Source organism: Puma concolor, chromosome C1 (assembly GCF_028749965.1).
Source record: "Puma concolor isolate L17-30 chromosome C1, mPumCon1.1.hap2, whole genome shotgun sequence".
Classification (NCBI taxonomy): domain Eukaryota; kingdom Metazoa; phylum Chordata; class Mammalia; order Carnivora; family Felidae; genus Puma; species Puma concolor.
The window spans coordinates 144,101,351-144,123,169 of NC_141674.1; the positions used below are offsets into that span (position 1 = coordinate 144,101,351).

Consider the following 21,819-nt stretch of genomic DNA (forward strand, 5'->3'; position numbering starts at 1 on the left):
CACGCTAGAAGAGAAGGTTTAATAATTGATAAAAATGTACAAAAATATTCAAATCAGAAATGCTTTAGAATGTGTACCACGAAGTCAATACTTCTCAGTGAGTAGGGAAGATAAAAGACTTCCTCAATGAAAAAAAGCAAGAGAAAAGATTGGATTTAAAAAAAAAAAAGACAACTGTTAAAGAAAATGTTTAAGTCAACATTGATTTTTGTTTCAGACAAGGATATTGCAACTATCACTTAAAGTTTGGTGGCACATTCTTTAGTAGGTCCTTAAGGCAAATATATTTAAACTAATTTACAATTTGATTTGATGTTATCTTTTTAAACATCACCTCAAAATAATGCCCTCACGACAGCCTTTTTAAAATGTACTCCGATGTTTCATAAAAAATAATGGTGGCTTTATTATAGTAGGTGCTCATTAGCACCACTATAGTTAAGGGTCTACCAGGTTTCCATTATGAACACCTATTTCTGAGTTCACCATAAAAGATCGTATCAGCTTTAACCAGTTGGGTAGTGCACAAAAAAGCAGTTTTGTCAGTTGCTGGTGCTTTTTTTGTACTACTAAATATCAAAAAATTTTTCGTTATATCTTCAAAATCCAACTTCTATAAAGTAAATCAAATCGCCTCATGACTTAGACTTCAGAACAAAGTAGAGACATCTGCAGTTATCAGTAAATTGCCACCTTTAATCCATCCTGCAGTGCCCTATGAAAGGGTCTCAGAAAGACAGTTATGACCGTATGAAAATATGATTCTTGATACAGAATCAAAAGTTATTTTCAATTTCCTTTGCTTTTATAAAGTCCACAATAACAATACTTAAATGCACTTTTTTTTTTCCTGTGATATAATTAAAACCCAGTGTTATTTCAATTGAACTTTAAAATAGAATCCCTGGTCTGAATTAGACTTTAAATCATACTGTAAACATATATTTGGTATAATTTATTGATCATCATCCAGTTGCTCCAGAAGGGTCCTTCTGCGCTTTTCCAATTCCCCTTCACTCAGCTCACTGCCAGAAGTATCCCAATTCCCCTGAAAGACATTGTATACAATTACATTTAATGCCAGTGCTCAAAATATTAAGTAGTATTAAACCTTTTAAAACAAAAATCCAAAATTTATACGGATTCTTTTCCATAGCAACAAACCCATCACACCAGTTTAAGGACTGACCTCTTTTCCCAAAAGTCTACCAATGAGCTGCTCGCTACTCCTTGGTTTATTAGGGGAGACAGAACAAACTTTTAACACTGGTTACTTTTCCTTCCTGTTACACCACTGAATATGAAACATCTTGTTTCCATTTAATGGGGGGGGGGGGTTCATTACCTAAGGCACTATATTCCTTGCTAATTTTGCAGATTCTAGGTCGCCTTATAAGGTGTTTTATATTACAGAAAAGTATTATGCTTTCAGGATACTATCCTCAGATAAACATTTAAGATTTATGAACAGGACAACACTAGGTTAAAAAGACTAAAAATTAGTATTTGTGAAAACCTTTAGAAAGTGGATAATTTACCTATTCTCCTTCCCTTCAGAGATTTCAATGAACTTACTACAAAGAAGAAACTATTGAGCTGCTTCACCAAGCATGTGCATTAGACTCACCAGGGCAGCTTTTTAAAATTTTTTAATGTTATTTTTGAGACAGCATGCAAGTGAGGGAAGGGCAGAGCGAGGGGGGACAAAGGATCTAAAATGGGCTTTGTGCAGACAGCAGAGAGCCCAATGTGACTCAAACCCACCAGCCATGAGATCATGACCTGAGCCAAAGTTAGACGCTTAACTGACTGAGCCATCCAGATGCCCCACCAGGGCAGCTTTTAAAAAGAACTTCTGTTATCAACTGAATCAGAATATCCAGAGGGAGGAGCAGGGTATTAATCTACACAGTTTAAATTCTCCACAGGTGGATTCAGAGACATTATTCCTGCTAAGTCCATAGTATTTGTGGAAAGAATGGCAAGGCTAAGAAGGCTTATGTTATTGTGCTGTCATATATGTATACGCACACACATATATATGGGAAACTGAGCAACTATTTATGTAATTTGATATTAAAATGTTAAGTTAGCCTTTGCCCTCACCTCTTCCCTCACAATGATTACTCCTAAAAGTTACTGGAATACTACCTTTTGAAACTGGATTTGACAGTAACAACTGTGCACACCTGGAGGGAGAACCCCAGAACTGAGTCTCATATATTCCTTAAAAAATCTGACAGAAAACGTACAGTGGTACTTCTTAGAATTACAAAGAAGACCGTATCCTTTCTTAGTGTGTTAAAATAATAATCATAGAAGATTTTCTGAGGAATATCCATTTTTATATTTTGAAAACACAAGTATGAAATAATTCTGAATGCTTACAGAATCCTTTCCAGTCTTTTTCTTAGGTGATTTGTGTTTTGATTCTGATCTTTGTCTAGTTCTGTCTTTTTCATTTTCTCGGTCTTTTTCTTTTTTATCCTTGTCTCGCTCAGCATCAGACTCTGGAGAGTCCTGTGTAAATGAAAAATAAAGTTAACATTTTGATGAAGATACCAACCATTTTTAAAATATCCCCCATATAGGTAACATATAAGAACATCCATGTATTATAGGGCATGTGTTCTTACTATGGTGAAATTTGGAGGGCCTTTTCTTTGGGAAGGATGCCATTCTAATAAAGTAACATCATGAAAGAGCTTTACTAAATCAGAACAGAAGGCACACAAAATGGGATTTTATCTATTATTATATAAATGCAGACAAACATGACATTTTTTACCAATCCAGTAAAATGTTCAGATATGTACACAAGATGCTGTGATTAGTTTAATCATCTATTAGGATGACTGTAATATAAAATTCTCTCCTCAAAACTGCAACTGACAAGTAGTATTTAAAGTATACCGTCACCACCTAAATAAGTGGTCCTTAATTAGATACGTGCAAATTTAAGTGAGCAGCATGAAGAAAAACAGCTCCTTAGGTATATCTTGATGCATATGTAAAATTAAGAATGAGGAGCAGAGGAAGCAGCCAAACATTTAAATCTGTGATTCTCACCATAGCTGCATCACATACATACACACTTGGGACTTCTCTAAGATTACTTTAAAAAGCCAGAGTGGGAATCTTAACACTGTTGTGTGTGTATGTGTGTTTAAAGATTGCTAGAAGATTTCTAAGATAAAGATTAAGGTGAAGACAAACTATAAAATTCCTGAGTCAGGTGTCCACCTGAACTGTGCTGGACTGCACAGGACCAGACAGAAGAGTTCGGTCGCCACTGAACAAGTTAAGGGCTAATGCCTAGGTGTAGTATAAAAAATTAAAAACTTGCTTACAGATTTATGTCTCCTCTTCTTGCTTTTCTTCTTATGTTTTTTTGACTTCTTATAACTTCTCTCTAAGCAACATGAAAAGAAAAAAAAATGTCAGAATATGAGGACATACATCCCAGTGCCAATGATTCTAATCAAGTTAAAAGATACACTTACCAGATTCAGCACTAGAAGAATGTTCTGAAGCAGACCGAGACTCTGATCGCTGTCTTTTTTTCTTTGAGTGGCTGTCATCATCATCTGAATCTGACCCCTACATAATTAATACACATAATTTCATTCATAATGTTGCTAACAAAAAGTTCAATACACTTAGGGTGCCATAATATTAACTTCCTTACCGATCTAGAGCGGGAACGTTTCCTGTGATGTTTTTTAGATTTTTTAGAATGTTTCTTGTTCTTTGAATGATGATGTTGACATTCATGCTACAAGCGTAGGAAGAATTTCAAAAGTTTACATTTACTTTAGACAGCCGATCATAAAGAATTTTGAAATGCTATACAAGTAATTATTAGAGTAAAAACCTCATTTGTTTTGAACAAATTTAGGACATACTTCCTTGCAACTGTGAAGAATTAGCAATGTTCTGTTTGATCTCAATCATCCTTCCTGTGCCCACTCGTTTCACCATCTAAACACGGCAAAGTATTAATAAAGAAAATGTCCTTGGGGCGCCTGGGTGGCTCAGTTGGTTAAGCGACCGACCGACTTTGGCTCAGGTCATGATCTCACAGTTCATGAGTTCAAGCTCTGCGTCGGGCTCTGTGCTGACAGCTCAGAGCCTGGAGCCTGCTTCAGATTCTGTGTCTCCCCCTCTCTCTGCCCCTCCCATGCTCATGCTCTGTCTCTCTCTCAATAATAAACATTAAAAAATATTTAAAAATAAAATAATCTGCAGAGCAGTCCACCTGCTTTCAACAAGGATGAAATAAAACAGCATTTAGATAGTTTTTCTGATGAATCTGGCTTTGTTCAGCAAGCTAGGCTTGGCACCATGAAAAAGAACTACCTCAGAGCCATCCTTGACCTAACATGAATGAGGTTAGTCTCAGAATAAAGCAAAATCTATTCCTTTTTTTCTGCACCCAAAGAGCATTCCCTTCTAGTCAAACTCAAGACCCTCCAAAGGCAATCTAACTCAAACACCACATGAAATCAGAAAAGGAAATCTTGTCTTTGTGGATTTTAACTCACTTATTAATGCTGCAGTAAAAGCTCCTTGCCTCCAAACTTACCTATGGCTTTGAAAATAATTATGCTTCAGTTTACAAGTAAGTAAAATAAAAGATTTAGCTCAAAAGGGAAGCTCCTTTTACTTTGGTCACTGAATGCTAATTCTTCCTCCTTTTCCAACTCAAAGGCTCAGATCACTGGGGTCCCAAAACTTATTCCAAAGTGACTGGCTCCTCCCTATGCAATCATCTTCAGCTCCATTTGAGACCTCACCACTTTACTACCAGCATACATCACCAAAGAATCCTGTTCATGATTAGGAACTGGGGGACAATGCTAAGACACTAGCTACAGTAGAACTTCTCACAATCAATTCTATTGTAGCACTTGAGAATCTTGTTTGAATGACTCCGATGCCAGAAATTCTGACATTCTGAATTTCTTACAAGCTCCCAGGTAATGCAGATACTGCTGCTCTGAAACACACTTTGAACAGAAAAGATCTAGAGGCCTCTAGGACTAGATCGAAAGGCAGGTGAGAAATAAGAAGGGTGCACTGCTGTCAACATTGAAATTCATCAAGAACAAGAAATCCAAAGAAACAGTGAACAATTAAGTGACCTGCAGTGCCCAATGACCACACCATTCAACACTCTAATGTTAAATAAATTCCAGCTTTCAGCATGTTATAAAGGATCACTTTACATAACTGCCAGGATAGGGCTGTTAAAAGCACTGACCCTAGAGTCAAAGAGTCTGGGCTAGAATCCGTTCCCTGCAAATTACTTCTCTTTACCTCAGTTTGCTCATCTATAACTTCAAAGGGTTGTTGTGAGGACTAAGTTCATGTCTGTAGTATTTGCAAAACCATTAGAACAATGCCTGGACCCACATAGGCACCAAATATGGTTATTCAGCATTACTGGCCAATTTAGCATATTTACTATATATACATACCTACCTGAAATCTTCATCAAAATACTCTTCTTCAGCTAATGGAGTAACTTACTACTTATTCCATAATTTTCCAGACTTCCCTGAACATTCAACACATCTAACATAGTGTAATATTGAAATGTGTGCTTAAAAAGCTGTTTAAGTTTTCTTTAGGTTTACCGCTCATTCTAGTAGGCTGCTAAATTGTTGCCACACAGAAAATATGAAACAAATATAAACTGTCTCTAAAACAAATCTTTATAATGACATGAAAGCTTAGTTCCTTTGGCTTAAAGGCAGTTTCTATGGAAAAATCAATCCTTAACCATCTTAGCATTACCTAACATTTATATAGACATTTATGTAGAGGCAGTATAATTTAAGAAACATACTTTAATCTTTTTGTTTATAGTTTTATGTATTTTGTAATAATTGATTCATTATGAGAATACTAAAATTACCTCAAGCACATGCATAAAATCTTTAAATATTCGTTTTCTTTCAGACTCTAGAGTTATATCCTCAAATGCTGGCTCTTTTACAAATCTCTCCCGGATCTGAAAAATTCAGATATAAAATGAATACATAAATAACAAGAAAAGTATACCAACAAGACTAAAAAGAATCACAACATCAAGTGGTAACTGTGACAGCCTCATCCCCTCAAAATCTATTAGATTTCTTTTCTTCTGAAGTCCAAGCCATTTTTAATAAATATTCCTAAACGCAGGGTCTGAGCTGACTTTATACTTTGAAAACATTCTGAATATATTTAATTTATATTCTATAAATAACTTTTTTGTGGCTATAAAATGAGAAGGGAATTAAAAATATTTTTATCTTCAATTGTAAAGGAAATGAATCATGAGAAAAATTTTACAATTATACATACATCTTCCCAGACAGCATCCAATTCTATTGGAGGAGTAGCTTGTTTCAACATACTCTTAAACGCAGATTCTTTTCGTTTCATCTTCCGAGCCTCCTCTTTTTCTCGTTCACGTTCACGGGCTTCTGCTTTTTCTAGTAACTTTTAGAAAATCATATTTAATCAGTTACAATAGTACAGCTGAAATAATTCATTATTAATTTAAGCATTCTCCCATTATATATAAGTTACGGGCCAATTTATAATACCAATTAATTTGAGCAAAGGAAACTTCATCCTTATCTATTTTCTTTTACTTTACTCTGAAAGACTACTACTCAGTGAAATCCTACTCATGCTCCCTTATTTCAGTAGCCTACAGCTTAAGTACTTCTGGCTGAATATATTAAAAACTGTACTGAAGTAATGGTTTAGAACACAAGTAAAGCTAGTTGTTTTTCGTAGAAAAGTTGAAAACTTACACTATTGAAAGCCAACTTAATATTTCCGGCATCTAATGTGGTTGATCTTTTAGTTGAACTGATTATGGCCACGAAGTCTTCAAAAGTAGTATTCACTTCAACTACAAATCCTTTATCCTAAGAAAGAGAAATCTTGTTAACACTAATAATACATATAAATCAAAGGAACACAGTATCAATTTTTAAAATATACTGCATATTGGCAATAAATAGTAAGTGTACTGTTTACCTTTAAGATGTCTTTTATGATCTTCTTCTCATCATGATAACGTGCTTTAAGATCCTCAACATAAAACTTGAAAAGGTCAAGTGCAGTTGATCCTAATGAAAAAACTAAAGAAGTCAAAAGCTAGCTCTAACCAAAGAGCTGCAATTACTTTTTTGTTTATAAAACAAAATAAAGCACCCCTCCATTCCCCAACACAACCACTTGCTTCTCTGGCCCATTCCAACTACTGTCATAACCATAAATAGGGAAAGAAAACAATCTCACCCGGCTGACCAAGCATATTAGTGAATCTGATGTCGGAACTAATTGTTGGATACAATTCCATCCAAGATGACATAGAATGCAGTTGTCCATGTTCGTGCAGTTCATCTAAAAATATCTGGGGAGGGAAAACCCAACAACAAAAACCCATTATACTGAAAAATCATCTTCAAGGACCTTAGAAATATTACTGTAACATGAAAACATTTTTTTTATTAAAAAAAATTTTTTTAAATGTTTATTTATTTTTGAGAGAGAGAGAGAGAGACAGAGAGAGAACGAGCGAGGGTAGGGCAGAGAGAGAGGAAGACCCAGAATGTGAAACAGGCTTCAGGCTCTGAGCTGTCAGCAGAGCCCGACGTGGGGCTCGAACTCACAGACTGAGATCATGACTTGAGCAGAAGTAGACACTTAACTGACTGAGCCATCCAGGTGCCCCGAAAGCACTTTAAAAACAATATTTGAAACTCTTGTACCAATGTATCCCAAATATGTTTAGGTACAAAGAATACTTGCTCTCTCATGGAAGTAAAATCTGCTTTTAGGAAAAAAACTCTTTCGCACTTCAAAGAAAAGGGTCTTTGAAAGGCTACATTATTTTTCCAAGGTTCAGTTTATTGTCCTTTAAGATGGACATTTCAGTTTAAAATATATATATAAAAGTTAACTTGAAACATTATTATTTGTATCTAATGATGTGGCTAAAGAATGTGTATGCATGTTGCCTGTAAAATACACTTTTTGTTTTTAGACACAGTGCCCAGTGTATCCTAGGTGTTTTGTTTTTTTAATTAACAAATGTAGGCCTGCCTCTAAAAGGATGTGTATTACTAAAGTGATACATACAGTAGTCTGAAGAACCAAAATTCAACCCCATATCCCATATTTGATTTCAAAACCTATTTCTTCTCTTCCATGTAAATTTTATATCTCAAAATTAAATATATGCTTATTCCAATTTGTTCATTACTTTTTTTTTTTTTTTTGATTTTCAGGGCAACATATTGAAAATTTTGTACTCAGCAATTTCCACATTTCCTGATTCTCCAAATCCATATGGAGTTTATAAACAAATGTCTCCAAAGAACTATGCCCCATCCCCCTACAAAACAAATAAAAAAACAACTATGGCCCAAAATTCTGCTCCTGAAATTCCTACACCTACACTGTTCAATACAGTAGACCCAGGTCAAATGTAGCTTCTAAATACTTGAGATATGGCTACTCTCAATAGAGATATGCCATCAGTATATAACTGACAACGATTTTGAAGATTACCAAAAAATATCAATTTTTAAAAATACTGATTCCATGCTAATATTTTGGATATATTAAAGATTACTGAAATTAAAAAATAATACAAAAATCATATATGAGTCATACAAATTTTTACTGGCCACCAATGCCCTGAGGAAAACCAGACACCTCATCAATTACATTTTTCATCAAACAGGAATGGATGCAAAACCAATGTAACATGCTGACACCACTTATAGAAACAGTAATCAGAAACCATAGCCATATTTTAGGCTTGACTAAAAGACCCACCTGGACTTTACATCAGGATTTCCCTTTTATATTCTCCAGTCCTAGTACTGACATAGTACATTCTATTTTCTATGACCCAGATTTCCTTATTTTTATTGTATTATTATTTTATCATACAGGTCTCTTTTTTTAAACTACTGCAAACCCTTCATAAGAGGCATTAAAAGTTCAATGGTTGCAGAAGAATATTAAAAGACTTAAAAATATGTTCTTCCCTTCTTCCCAGGCACAAGGCTGCTCACTGAAAATGCAGGTTTTCCAGTATTATTTGTATCTAGTTGCAGCCATGTGACTAAATTCTTAGAAGCTGAATATGAAGAAGAGTAGAACTTCTACATCATTGGCTTTAAAAAAACAACTACAACAAACAAAAAACACACACAAAACCCAAAAAACAATTGCCCTTGCAACTTCTTCCAAGCTGAAATGTGATAAACTGGACAATATAGTCCTAATCATGCAAATAAGGCTAACGGGCTAGAGCAATTCTCAAAGCATGGGGCTATCACGTGGAAACCTGTTAGAACTGTAAATCCTCAGAATCCACCCAAGGCCTACTGACTCAAATTCCAGGGGTGAGGCTCAACAAATCTGTGGTTTTAAGAGTCCTATAGGAAACCACTACAATAAAGGAACCCACTAAGAGGAATAAATGTTAAGTTTTTATGGAATGAGGACTAAAATAATGCTATTGGCCATGGCATTTAAGATGGCTGATGAGCTTTGGCATGACAGTAAGAGTTTATTTAAAAGCCCTCTAGGTGGGGTGCCTGGCTGTCTCAGTAGAGCATGTGATTCTTAATCTTGTGGTTTTGACATGGAGCCCCACACTGAGCACAGAGATTACTTAAAAAAAAAAAAAAAAAAAAAAAGGCCTTTGGGTGATTCAGACGCACACTAAGTTATTAGAACTACTGCTTTAGGGAACAGCAATGTACCCTATGCTACACGACACTATTATCATTAAAGAAGAAATACACTTATTTAAGCCACTGTAACTTAGCATTATCTTAACACAGCATTTAATAGAAGAGATCCTATAGTTAAGACTGCAAAGATTCAAATTCTGGCTCCATTGTTCAGTTGTGGAATTTGGGTAAGTTCCTTCACCTCTATGAATTCATTTCCTTAACTATATAAATGGACATAACAAAAACAGTACCTACTCTTATAAGACTGTTATAAAAATTTAAGTGACTGGGGTTTCTGGGTGGTTCAGCCAGTTGAGCATCTGCCTTCAGCTCAGGTCATGATCCATGGTTCATGGGTTCAAGACACGCAGCTCAGAGCCTAGAGCCTGCTTCGGATTCTATGTCTCCCTCTCTCTCTGCCCCTCCCCGGCTCATGATCTCTCAAAAATAAGTAAACACTACAAAAAATTTTAAGAAAGTTAAGTGATTATCAATTTAAAAGGCATATCAGTAAGCAATCAATTAATGCTAACTGCTATTAAGACAATTACTGAGGAGCGCCTCAGTGGCTCAATCGGTTAAGCGTCCAACTTCAGCTCAGGTCGTGATCTTGAGGTTCACGAGTTTGAGTTTGAGCCCTGCATCAGGCTCTGGTGCTGTTGGCTCAGAGCCAGGAGCCTGCTTTGGATTCTGCATCTCCCTCTCTCTCTGCCCCACCCCTCCTCCACTTGTGTCTCTCTCTCAAAAATAAACATTAAAAAAAATTTTTTTAAGATAATTATTGAAATAGGTAATCTGGTGAAATATGGAACGCAAAAACTCATTACTCCATCTTATTCCCTATTAATGAGAGGATAAAAGTGGTATTTGGAGGTGAAAATGAGCCACTAGTCTATATAAAGGCTATACAATTTCAGTTTCTATGCACAGAATTATGGCCCATCCTCAAACTGTATACCCCACTGCATTCCTTCCCTACTGTTCTCTAGACACTAAAAATCAACTAACACTAATGAATCATCACACCTATTTTGTTTTCAGTCTTCTCTCATGCTACTCCTCTTTCCCAAGTGAAATCTTAATCAGTTTATCAGTGCTCACCTTAAACAACAAATCTGCTACAAGCTTTTATGTTCCCCTGGCCTAAAATGGCTGCTTTCCTTAGGTGGATTCAAAACTAATTGTAGCACCCGAGATAAATGTGTACCAATCCTCAACAAAGCCTAAGTCAAAAGCCTAAGTTAATGATCTGGGATCAGGAGGTCTCAAATTTGTTTCTATCATTGTTCAAGCTCACTAACCATATTATGAAATTAAGCTAGAAAAGAGAATTTTGTGAATTACCTGAAAAGATTCTCTATTTTTACGCTGTCGTCTCCTTTCCCTCAGCAAACTCTTTTGTTTTTCTTCTTCTTCTTCCTTTTCTAAAGCTCGGATGTGTTCTTCAAAGCAAATTAATGCATCTTCTTTATCCATGTCTAGAGTTTTTTGAGTTAAAAAGAAATTAAAATGTCCAACATCAGTAAGATACACAATTTACATTAACTTCTTACAAATCCCAAATTCGCCTTTCCAAAACACTGTACTTAAAACTTGAATATGACTTGTCATCTAAATAGGAAATGTTTAGAAAAAATTCCTAAACACCCTCATTAAAAGATACCTTGAAGTTGAGGGTGAAATGAAGACCATGCACATGACATAATTAAGGAAAATAAAATGGTTACTGTAAAATTTGTCAGCAACATTAGAATTACCCAAAGAGCTTTTAGGCCTTACCCCAAACCTACTGAAGCAGGTTATTCGAAGGGTAATCCAGAAAGGTGTAATTTAAAAAGCAACTATGTAGTCACAAAAAGATAGAATGTGGGGAAGCTTAGTATAGGATATTGCTAACACATTTTTTGCTGTTTGCAAATCTCTAAAGCCATTACCCTCAAGGAGACAGTGTGAGTGAAATTGCAGTAATTAATCTGGTTCTTACTAAGTCACATAGAAAAGGTAAAAAATAATTTCAGGTTTGATCTAGGACATATATATTTCAAGGATTATCTAATAAAGCTAATATTTTCTTCCTAAATAATGAAACTCAACTAGACTCTATTTGGAAACCAACAAACACTGTATCAGGAATGGATAAACATCTGTTCAGTTAGTGATCTCTAATAAAAGTGAGAATTCTTTGCTGTTGGGACTTTTAAAAAACTTTCTCCCGTCATTATTCTTACTCTGCAATTCCTCATCTTCTGCAAAGGTTGGATTATCCATCAGATACTGCTGTGCTTCAGACCACGTAGTAGAGTATGTTACATTAGCCATGTTGTCAAGTATGTTTTTTAAGGCTTCCCAATTTCTCTTTCGTAACTGCTTTGCTTGCTCCTAAATCAAAAGTATGAATACATATTTTGAGGTTCAAAGTATGGTATCTGAAGTACAATCATTGAGGGCTTATTTATTACAATCTGATGTCCCAATTTCATGTTACCCATTTATTTTAAATATCAACACTACTTTCAAGTGCCCTTGTCAAAATGCTTAGCTTGGTAATTGCTTGCCTTCTATTTGTTTTTTGGGGTTTTTTTTGCCTCTCTTCTAAGAAGCTGGAATCTGGAAACTGTATCTCCCCAACAACTCTATAAATCTCTCTTCCTATAACTATGCATTATAGACAAAGTCTAAAACTAAAGTTACTATAGACAAGACACACAGTAGGTAAATATTACAGTCTTTACCTTCAGTTATGTTCAAATTCTTGTTAATAATTACATTTCTATAAATTTCTTAAGAGTGAATAATATACAACAATGCATAATAAAACAGATACGAAGTGCTTTAAAACACTATCCCATAAGCACATTTTAGTGGTAACAATTATATATCACTGCTGTTCCTTTTATAAAAGAAACATATAGATTATAAACAAAATTACTGAGTATTTTAAAAACTTAATGAATTTTTAAAAAAAGGTATCTTTCAAAGTGGGCATAAGACAGCCAATTCATAATAGTTCAAGTAATAGTTGGATAAACCTGTACCTACTATGTCCACATCAGTAACTACTATTATAGGACTATTTTTTTTTTTTTTAAAGCTTATTTATTTTTGAAAGAGCATGAGCATGCACATGAGTGGGGTAGGGGCAGAGAGCTCTAACTGAGCCGAGCTGTCAGCACAGAGCCTGACTCAAGGCTTAATCCCATGAACTGTGAGATCATGACCTGAACCAAAATCAAGAGTCGGATGCCCAACCAAATGAGCACCCAGGCATCCCAGGAGCTCTCCATTTTTAAACCTAACTTCTAATAAAGAGATCTGCAACACCACATAAATCGAATAAACAAAAAAAATGGACAGGTTATAAAGTAACTCCTAATCAGAATGAAGAAACAACTTGTTTTATCTAGAAATATGAATAGCAAGGAGTGAATAATACCTTTTCTTTTTTTGAAAGAAAGAATAAAACATCTTCATAGATTTCAAGACGATCACGTTCTGATATTGCATTCCAGACCTCCATCTCTCCAAACATTTGCTCTGCTTTTCTAGTAAAAAAAAAAAAAAAAAAAAAAAAAAAAAGATGTTACTCTATATTGCTCAATAAAAATTAATTTGAGGCCAATTTTATGGTAAGTTTAAAACCACCCGATGAGCATTCTTTTCCACTCTAACTTCAGGAGTATATTATACACAGGAAAGCTTCTGGATAATTAACAAAAAAAAAAAAACAAAAGAGGCCCCCATTCCTCCCTAGAAATGAAGTGGATAATTCTAACTGAGCCATGTTTTGTAGTCAAAACTGTTATTTCTTAGGGTAGCTACATGGGTAGCTTAGGGTGGCTACATGGACACTAACTGTCCATGGAACTAAATTATAGACATCAAAGAGTTGCCAGAAGTTTAGTTAATACATGAGATAGAGGACTATTTAAAAAAATGAAGAGTTCCTCACTAACAACTTTCTTGAAGACAGAGGAAAATAAGGAAGCATATATGGAAAATGAACTGAACAACTTACTGCAAATATGTTAAATCTCAATTTTTATTTTTTTATTTTTATTTTATTTTATTTTTTCAATGTTTATTTATTTTTGGGACAGAGAGAGACAGAGCATGAACGCGGGAGGGGCAGAGAGAGAGGGAGACACAGAATCGGAAACAGGCTCCAGGCTCTGAGCCATCAGCCCAGAGCCTGACACGGGGCTCGAACTCCCGGACCGCGAGATCGTGACCTGGCTGAAGTCGGACGCTTAACCGACTGCGCCACCCAGGCGCCCCTCAATTTTTATAATAAGTAGAAAGAAGTGAAGCTTTAATTATTATATTCAGTCTACCTCCCCTTTTTAGCGCCTAATTAATAACTCAGTATGAAGTTAAATTCTACATTTAATTACTGATTTATCTTGTATCTTATGAAATTGCCACATTCAGTCATTTAGCTTTATTTAATGAGCATCTGCTTGGGATTAGTTATGGCATTTGGCAAACCATCTGACACAGTAACAATGCAGTAAACATACATTATGCATTTCTAAAAATCTTACTTGTATCTGGTTGTGGAAGTCATTTTCTCATGATTTTCAAGAAAACGCTGAAAGGATTCCTTAGCTTCTTTGTATTTCGATCTTGCTTCTTCTTTTTCTTCTTTCTCTGTCTGGACTTTGTAAGCATTAAAGGCCTGCTTTTTTTCACTCAACTTTGCTAAAGCACTGAATAGAAAAATACCATATAAGAGTAAATGAAGGCAGGATGATCAAATGTCAATGCTTTGGGAAAATAAATTCATTCACAAATTAAGAAAATTTCAGTAAGATATTAAAAATTAAGAAATGATTATAGAAAATAATTTCTACTTTAAAAAGATTCTAGTTTTCTCTGTGGCAGGGTGCTCAAAAATGTATGACAAGTTTTTTTGGCTTTTTTTGGTTCATATCTGACATAGAACAATTGTTCTTGATATCCAAAATTACAGAAGACTATGAAAGTGAAAATTATACTATTTCACACAATTTTGAATTTGCTAGGGTTGGAAAAGTAAATAAGAAACTTCAAGTGTTACCTGTATCGTGGATCATTAATGATCATTTTCATAGCTTGTTCCCATGAAGCATTAGATGGTACTCGCTGAAAACCATTTAATGACAAAATTAGAACTTTGCACGAATATAATAAAAGTCATACAACAGGAAATAAAACACAATACTCACTGCAAACATCAAGCACTTCCCTTTGCACAAGTTTAAAAGAGGTCTAATAACTTCATATTGAACCAAGACAAACCTTGGTATTATACAGACTAAAATGAAAACTTAAAACTGATATTTAAACAGAGCATGAATAATTTTTAAGACTATTGATTAAAAGGTAAGCAATTTTTGTAAATAAAAAACATTATATCAAATATGGAGGTGGAATGTGCTGTGTATTACACTGTACATGATAGTTTTTTTTGGTGAAGATCAGTTCCACAAAAATATTCTTCAAAAAAGATTAAATTATTAGACAATAATTATATGTCACATAAAAATGTTTAATACCTTTTCTTTTAATAATTCTTTAAATGCTTGCTTTGCCTCCTCCTTTGTATTCCAAGTATAGGTCTTTTTTGCTGGTTGGCTTTCCTCCTCTTCTTTTTTGGGAGTAAAACTAGAGCGAAATTTAAACATGGTACTTATAATTTAAATATACATTTGCTTCACTAAGAAAAACAATGTTGTAATTATTTAAGCGTCTGTATTGAGATTAAAGTTTACAATTTTCGAAATAATATATTAGAACAATAAATTTGGTTAAGCGTCCAACTTCAGCTCAGGTCATGATGTCATGGTTCGTGAGTTTGGGCCCTGTGTCAGGCTCTCTGATGTCAGTGCCGAGCCTGCTCTGGATCCTTTCTCCCTCTCTCTCTCTGCCTCTCCCCTGTTCACACACTCAAAAATTAATGAACATTAAAAAAACACACACACAGAAACAAAAAAAAACTTATCCAGTGCCTTCATATCAGTGTCTTAATAACTAAATATTTGGCTAAGTGTGTACAAATATAAAAAAACATGTCGAGGATCAATAAAATCAGAGGGCAAACTACGCCTTATGTGCCAAATCTAGACCACTTCCTGTTTCTGTAAATATACAGCTTTACTCACGAGCTTGTATAGTGTTTATGGCTTATTGTGTGCTACCACAGCAGAACTGCATCACTGTGACAGACTTTATGATCCACAAAACCAGAAGTATTTACTCTTGGATAAGTTACGAAAAAATATGCCAAACACTGACCTCAAACAAAAAGAATTAACGTACCCAAGAATTACAATTGTACTAGTATGGGGATCTTTATGAAATGCAAAAGCCATATAATTCTAACGTGTTCTTCCATATAAAGGGAAAAAATGCAGAAAAAACAAAAACAACTAAGTAGAATGCTTACGGGAAGATACTAGAACAAATACTAACAACAACAAAAAATATATTCACACTCTCTCAATCAAGTAACCTTACTTTGGGAAGTTCATTTAAAACTGTCAGAAACAGTATAAAGAGCTCAAACATTAAATGGTCTATACTGCAGTAATTAGATTATACTGACTTAGGAACTATAAGAAAATACTAGAAAGAAAATAAGCAGGAAATAACTGTGCCTAAAATTATGAAAAAATAAATTATGGAAAAATATAGTATAAGAGATATAAAAAATATCAATCCCGGGGCACCTGGGTGGCTCAGTTGGCTGGGCGTCCAACTCTTGATTTTTGGATCAGGTTTTGGATTTCATCTTGATTTTGGATCAGATTTGGATCTCATTGTTCTGGGATCGAGCCCCACATCAGGCTCTGTGCTGAGTGTGGAACCTGCTTAAGAGTTTATCTCCCACTGCTCATCCCCCACTTGCGCTTGCTCTCTCAAATATTAATAAAATATTAAAACAAAAAATAATACCCCAAAACCTAAATATCAGAACACTGAAAATTATATTTATGTAAATATAATATGCCATCATCCAACATGATGGAGGATATGCCTTTACACTGTAGAAGACATTAGATAGGTGAATAAAATAGATAATGCCCACATTTTTAAATGCACAGAAAATGGGCAGGAGGGGCACCTGGCTGGCTCAGTCGGAAGAGCATGCAACTCTTGATCTCGGGGTTGTGAATTGGAGCCCCATGTTGGCTGTAGAGAGTATTAAAAAAATAAAATTTAACAGACAAAGATGAAAAAAAAAGGGAAAAGAATATAAATAAAATGTTAATTACTCTTTTATGCCTTAAATATACCTTACAGAGTCCTTTTTCAACTTCTAAACATCAGAAAAAATTATAAAGTTATTTTCACTTTGGGAAATGTTCTTGTAAATATTCATGATATGTACAGTTGGGAGATGAAATCAATGTATTTAAATATTAAGATGGATGATCATGTTTGGAACTTGACATCATGGTTAACATTATTTTATGAGGACATCACTGAAGTCAAGAAGCATAGTACTTTTTGTATCTGTATAAAGCACAGCCATATGAAATTTTACCAGATTATAGCGAACACAAGTACATGTAAACTGTAAACTGACAGATGCAGCTGTTTTGCCTTATTAAAAAGTTGTACCGATTTAATTACAAAAACAGTTTTCTAATATCCTACTGAATCTTTATTTTTGCTTACTTAATTTTTGCTTCTGTTTGTACACCAAACCATAGCACTTCCTTGCAGGGCTGTGCTAATCCATATTTGACTATCACATAATATGGAAAATCAGGGGCGCCTGGGTGGCTCAACTGGTTAAGTGTCCAATTTCGGCTCAGGTCATGATCTCACAGTTCGTGGGTTCGAGCCCCATCTCGGGCTGTGTACTGACAGCCCAGAGCCTGGAGCCTGCTTCAAATTCTGTATCTCCCTCTCTCTATGCCCCTTCCCCTGCTCTCACTCTCTCAAAAATGAACATTAAAAAAATAAAGAGAGAAAATCAATAATACTAATCCTGTCTTTAAAATTTTATTTTATTAATATGGACTTTTGGCATTAATTCTGATTTAAAATTAAAGATTACTGCACCATTATTCATATATCCTGATTACTAAGGTGCCTGGTAATTAAGAACTCCCTTTAAATTTGTGTCGCACCCTATATCTATAAACTCTGCTTCCTAAAACTTTTAAGGATTAGTTTTCCAACAGATTAAGAGCATGACCCCACAAAATTCAGCCATGAAAAGGATTCATTATCTAAAAGCTCATGTTTTGATGCTCAACAACCTTTTCAACACTTAATGGCCACCAAGTAAACTGGCAATTTCTAGTACTAATGAAGTCTGGTACTGATTTGCAAAAAAGAAGTCACTAAACTTACTCAGCTACTGCTTCCTGCTTAGCTGTTTCTTCTCCAGTATTACTGGATACTTCCATATTCTGATCCTGAACAGCAGGAGTACTAGTAAGTTGTGCTTGTTCTTCAGTTGAAATTGTTACTGTATTTTCGTTATCTACAACAGTAGCAACAATCGAAGTAACCTCAGGCTCAGGAACAACTGGAACAGTTCCACCCACAGTATTAGAAGCAGAGGTGGAAGCACTGGCATTGGCTGCAGCCGCAGCGGCAGCAGCTGCCGCTGCGGCTGCAACAACAGCGGCTGCAGCTTCTGCGGCAGCCATGGTGCTCATTGTGGTCGGAATTTCGGTTGTAGGAACTGGGGCTGTTGATGTTGTGGTGCACTCTTCTTGCTTACTATATGTTAAAAAAAAACAAAAACAAAATTGGTCATCTCATTAAGTCATACATCAGAAAGCCAAACAACACTAATTTTTATCATAAAATCAAATGAATAAGAGAAACCATAAAAGGGAAAAAAGGCTGTATGCCAAACTATTAAGCTATCTAAAAAGACTGAAACCAAAGAATGAAACTGGATTACTCTGAGCAAACATTCGGGATAATTTATGACAGGGACTCATGAACACTCTGAATTTCCAAAAGTCCATTAACTGTTTTCATTTACAAAACACCCTACTATCAGACTGCATTACAACATAAAATTTGGCCTATATCATAAATTTCTATAAGAACTTTAAATTTTATCCATTTTACATACTAAAAAAAGGAAGAGATATATAATACTTTATCCATTACCAAACTGATAAATCTAACCAAATCCTGGACTTTTCTGTAACACAGTCTAAGGCCTTAATTCATAAAGGATGCAGTCCAAATTCAAACAATCACTGTCTAAGGAAAGTGTCACTTGTGTGTCTTCATTAAGTATCCTTCCCCTTCCCCCAAATCCTCCAAAGACATCCAACCACCAGACCTAACATATTAAATACTATTTATTGTATAAAGCAAAGAATTAAAATAAGAATGTTATAGGAGATACCAAATTTGTAAATTGTACTGATATCCAAAAATTGCTTACCTGGTTTCTTCAGCTTTGATCATTGCTATTAAAGAGAAAAAAGAAAGTTACATGACATGGTTTTTAAATACAGTCACTGAAAACAAACTTTAAAGGGAGATAAGGAGAAGTTTCATACAATAAGATTTAATTTACCATCCACAAATACATCAACTTTTTCAGAGCAAATGCTTGCTCCAAAGTTCCAGGGTAGCAATTAAAGAATGAAGACAAATTTAAACGACAGCAGTTTTTAGGAAAGTTTCTCTGCACACTGCTACTTTCCCAAAGGCTGCTGGCTACTGCAAAAACTCCCTGAAAATATCTGTATAATTCTAGAATAAAACAGTATTTTTCTCAGAGATAAAACTATGTTTTTTTTTTTTTCTTCAAAGATACTATATTCAAAACGAGACCAAATTCATGTTATGAAATTCCAGCACATATATACTAGCACTGACAGGTAGATAAATAGTTATGCACACCAACTATTTGTAGTAGGGTTATATCAAAAATGAGCTTGGTATTTCTTTTTTTTTTTTTTTTTTTAAATTTTTTTTTTTCCAACGTTTATTTATTTTTGGGACAGAGAGAGACAGAGCATGAACGGGCGAGGGGCAGAGAGAGAGGGAGACACAGAATCGGAAACAGGCTCCAGGCTCTGAGCCATCAGCCCAGAGCCCGACGTGGGGCTCGAACTCACGGACCGCGAGATCGTGACCTGGCTGAAGTCGGACGCTTAACCGACTACGCCACCCAGGCGCCCCGAGCTTGGTATTTCTTACATGAATAAAATGGGATTCTACCTATCTACAGTATTATTATTATTATTATTATTATTATTAGCCAATGCTAATGTATAAGTTATGCACACAATGCTTAGTGTATAAGTTTAAATTGGGCTTTAAAGATTTGCATTCAATATTTTAGCTTTTATTCCAATTAATTTTTTCTTTATGGGTAACAAAAATATTCAGCTTCAGTAGAGAATGAGGCCCTCCACATAAATGATAACAAAGCTGAACTTAATTAAAGTATTTTAAAAATTTATTTCCCTTTAATGAAAATGATTTCTGAAAATACGTTTAGGATGGCTGACAAAACATACTAAAGGAGTCATCACCGCTAATATTAATGTTTTTTGGATACAATGATGATCTAAACCAATTATGTGACACAGGAAAAATGTAAATAGACTTAAGACCACAGTGCCTTTAAAAAAATTTTATTGTCTTTACTTTTAGATGTCATTCTGTAGACATCTTTATTCTACACTGTATTCTACACTGTAGACTAATTATTAGCCCCATTTCTAAAATCTATTGCTTCTAAGTTGATAGTTTATGACACCAGATTCTATTAGAAGTGAGAGTAAAAGAATTAAATTTTCAATTCTTACTCTAATCTCTGCTATTTGAAGAACTAGGTTTTATATTAGGTAGTATTTCCAGACTTTCAGGGGTATTCTGAATAGCTGAGGATAATGAAAAACTCTCCCTTTGCAAGTAAAGCATGGCATTTTGTTTAATTCTCCCATTAACACACATAAAGGCTATTTTAAATTTTTTTTTTTTTTTTTACTGTTTATTTTTGAGAGGCAGAGAGACAGAGCATGAGCAGGGGAGGGGCAGAGAGAGGGAGACACAGAATCCGAAGCAGGCTCCAGGCTCTGAGCTGCCAGAACAGAGCCCGATGCGAGACTCGAACCCACAAACTGCGAGATCATGACCTGAGCCGAAGTCAGACGCCCAACTGACTGAGCCACCCAGGTACCCCATATAAAGGCTATTTTAAAATGTGCCAAAATAAAATCAGCATTAAATGTATAGTCTGACAATACATTAAAAAGATTTAAACTGATTAAGACTCAAAGTTCTTTGCTATCTGCTACATGAGTTAAGCCACCTATTGTATGTACCAACACTCACAGCTGTATTTAGAAATACTGTACATGATGTCCTCATTCAATTTTCCAATAGTATATTAATGGCTTTAAAAATAAAAGTATTTTAAAAGCTCCAAGCTCATTTATAATATAACCCTTAAATGAATTCTTTGAATTAGAGATTTCTCACTGCAGATTTTTCCAATCACGGTTAGTGAACATTAGTAACATACTCTAAAAATGTTAAATAATGACAGAAAATGAATTATCAAAGCAGCTCACCATGCAGGTTTGATTTTGTAATAAGACTTCCAGCAACAATGGTATTCTGGTATCCTAGTTTCAGTGGAATCAAATCAAATAAAAATCTATTTAAAATCTATAGAACTGATATCTAGAGCAACAAGAAAATAAGAGCCCATAAAACTGTTATACCATTTAAAACGTTCTAATCATTTAATTTTTAAAAATAAGACCTGTGTTTGAACAATACTATTTATGAAGGATTGCTTCACCGTGAATGACAATATGTAAAAAATTAACATTAAAAGTTATATTTTCCTGTGTTACCTTCAAGATCCTCAAGTTCTTTAGGTTTGGCCCAGCGGGATTCTTTTGTTTGAGAATTATAATAGTAAGGCTTTCCAGAGTCAGATTTGTATTCCTTCCAGGGACATTTAGATAAAAGTTGCTGAAGGAAAATAAAAATCTTCAGTTAACAGTAATATATTTAGCATCACTCATCATTCACATCACTGTTTCACTAAATATTATCAATCTGTACAAATCAAACG

General features: G+C 34.8%; 1 protein-coding gene across 11 annotated transcripts in view; it reads right to left on the reverse strand.

The window, feature by feature from the left end:
• The window catches only part of PRPF40A (pre-mRNA processing factor 40A), a 53,494-nt gene continuing 31,675 nt past the window's right edge, over positions 1-21,819 (reverse strand). For 5 of the 11 annotated variants that reach the window (XM_086718622.1, XM_086718623.1, XM_086718616.1 and 2 more), the window contains 20 exons: positions 21,596-21,716; positions 21,308-21,361; positions 19,162-19,186; positions 18,102-18,476; positions 15,293-15,401; positions 14,815-14,879; positions 14,300-14,464; positions 13,192-13,300; positions 11,987-12,137; positions 11,103-11,236; positions 7,303-7,417; positions 7,039-7,142; positions 6,810-6,926; positions 6,352-6,489; positions 5,921-6,016; positions 3,689-3,775; positions 3,504-3,600; positions 3,351-3,412; positions 2,389-2,520; positions 1-1,048 (listed from right to left, as the gene is read on the reverse strand). In XM_086718622.1, coding sequence (XP_086574748.1) covers positions 956-1,048; positions 2,389-2,520; positions 3,351-3,412; positions 3,504-3,600; positions 3,689-3,775; positions 5,921-6,016; positions 6,352-6,489; positions 6,810-6,926; positions 7,039-7,142; positions 7,303-7,417; positions 11,103-11,236; positions 11,987-12,137; positions 13,192-13,300; positions 14,300-14,464; positions 14,815-14,879; positions 15,293-15,401; positions 18,102-18,476; positions 19,162-19,186; positions 21,308-21,361; positions 21,596-21,716 — 2,349 coding nt within the window. In that variant the 3' untranslated portion in view covers positions 1-955. The remainder of the gene's footprint in view (positions 1,049-2,388; positions 2,521-3,350; positions 3,413-3,503; positions 3,601-3,688; positions 3,776-5,920; positions 6,017-6,351; positions 6,490-6,809; positions 6,927-7,038; positions 7,143-7,302; positions 7,418-11,102; positions 11,237-11,986; positions 12,138-13,191; positions 13,301-14,299; positions 14,465-14,814; positions 14,880-15,292; positions 15,402-18,101; positions 18,477-19,161; positions 19,187-21,307; positions 21,362-21,595; positions 21,717-21,819) is intronic. The other 6 variants (XM_086718617.1, XM_025912610.2, XM_086718618.1 and 3 more) reach the window with 3 other exon arrangements.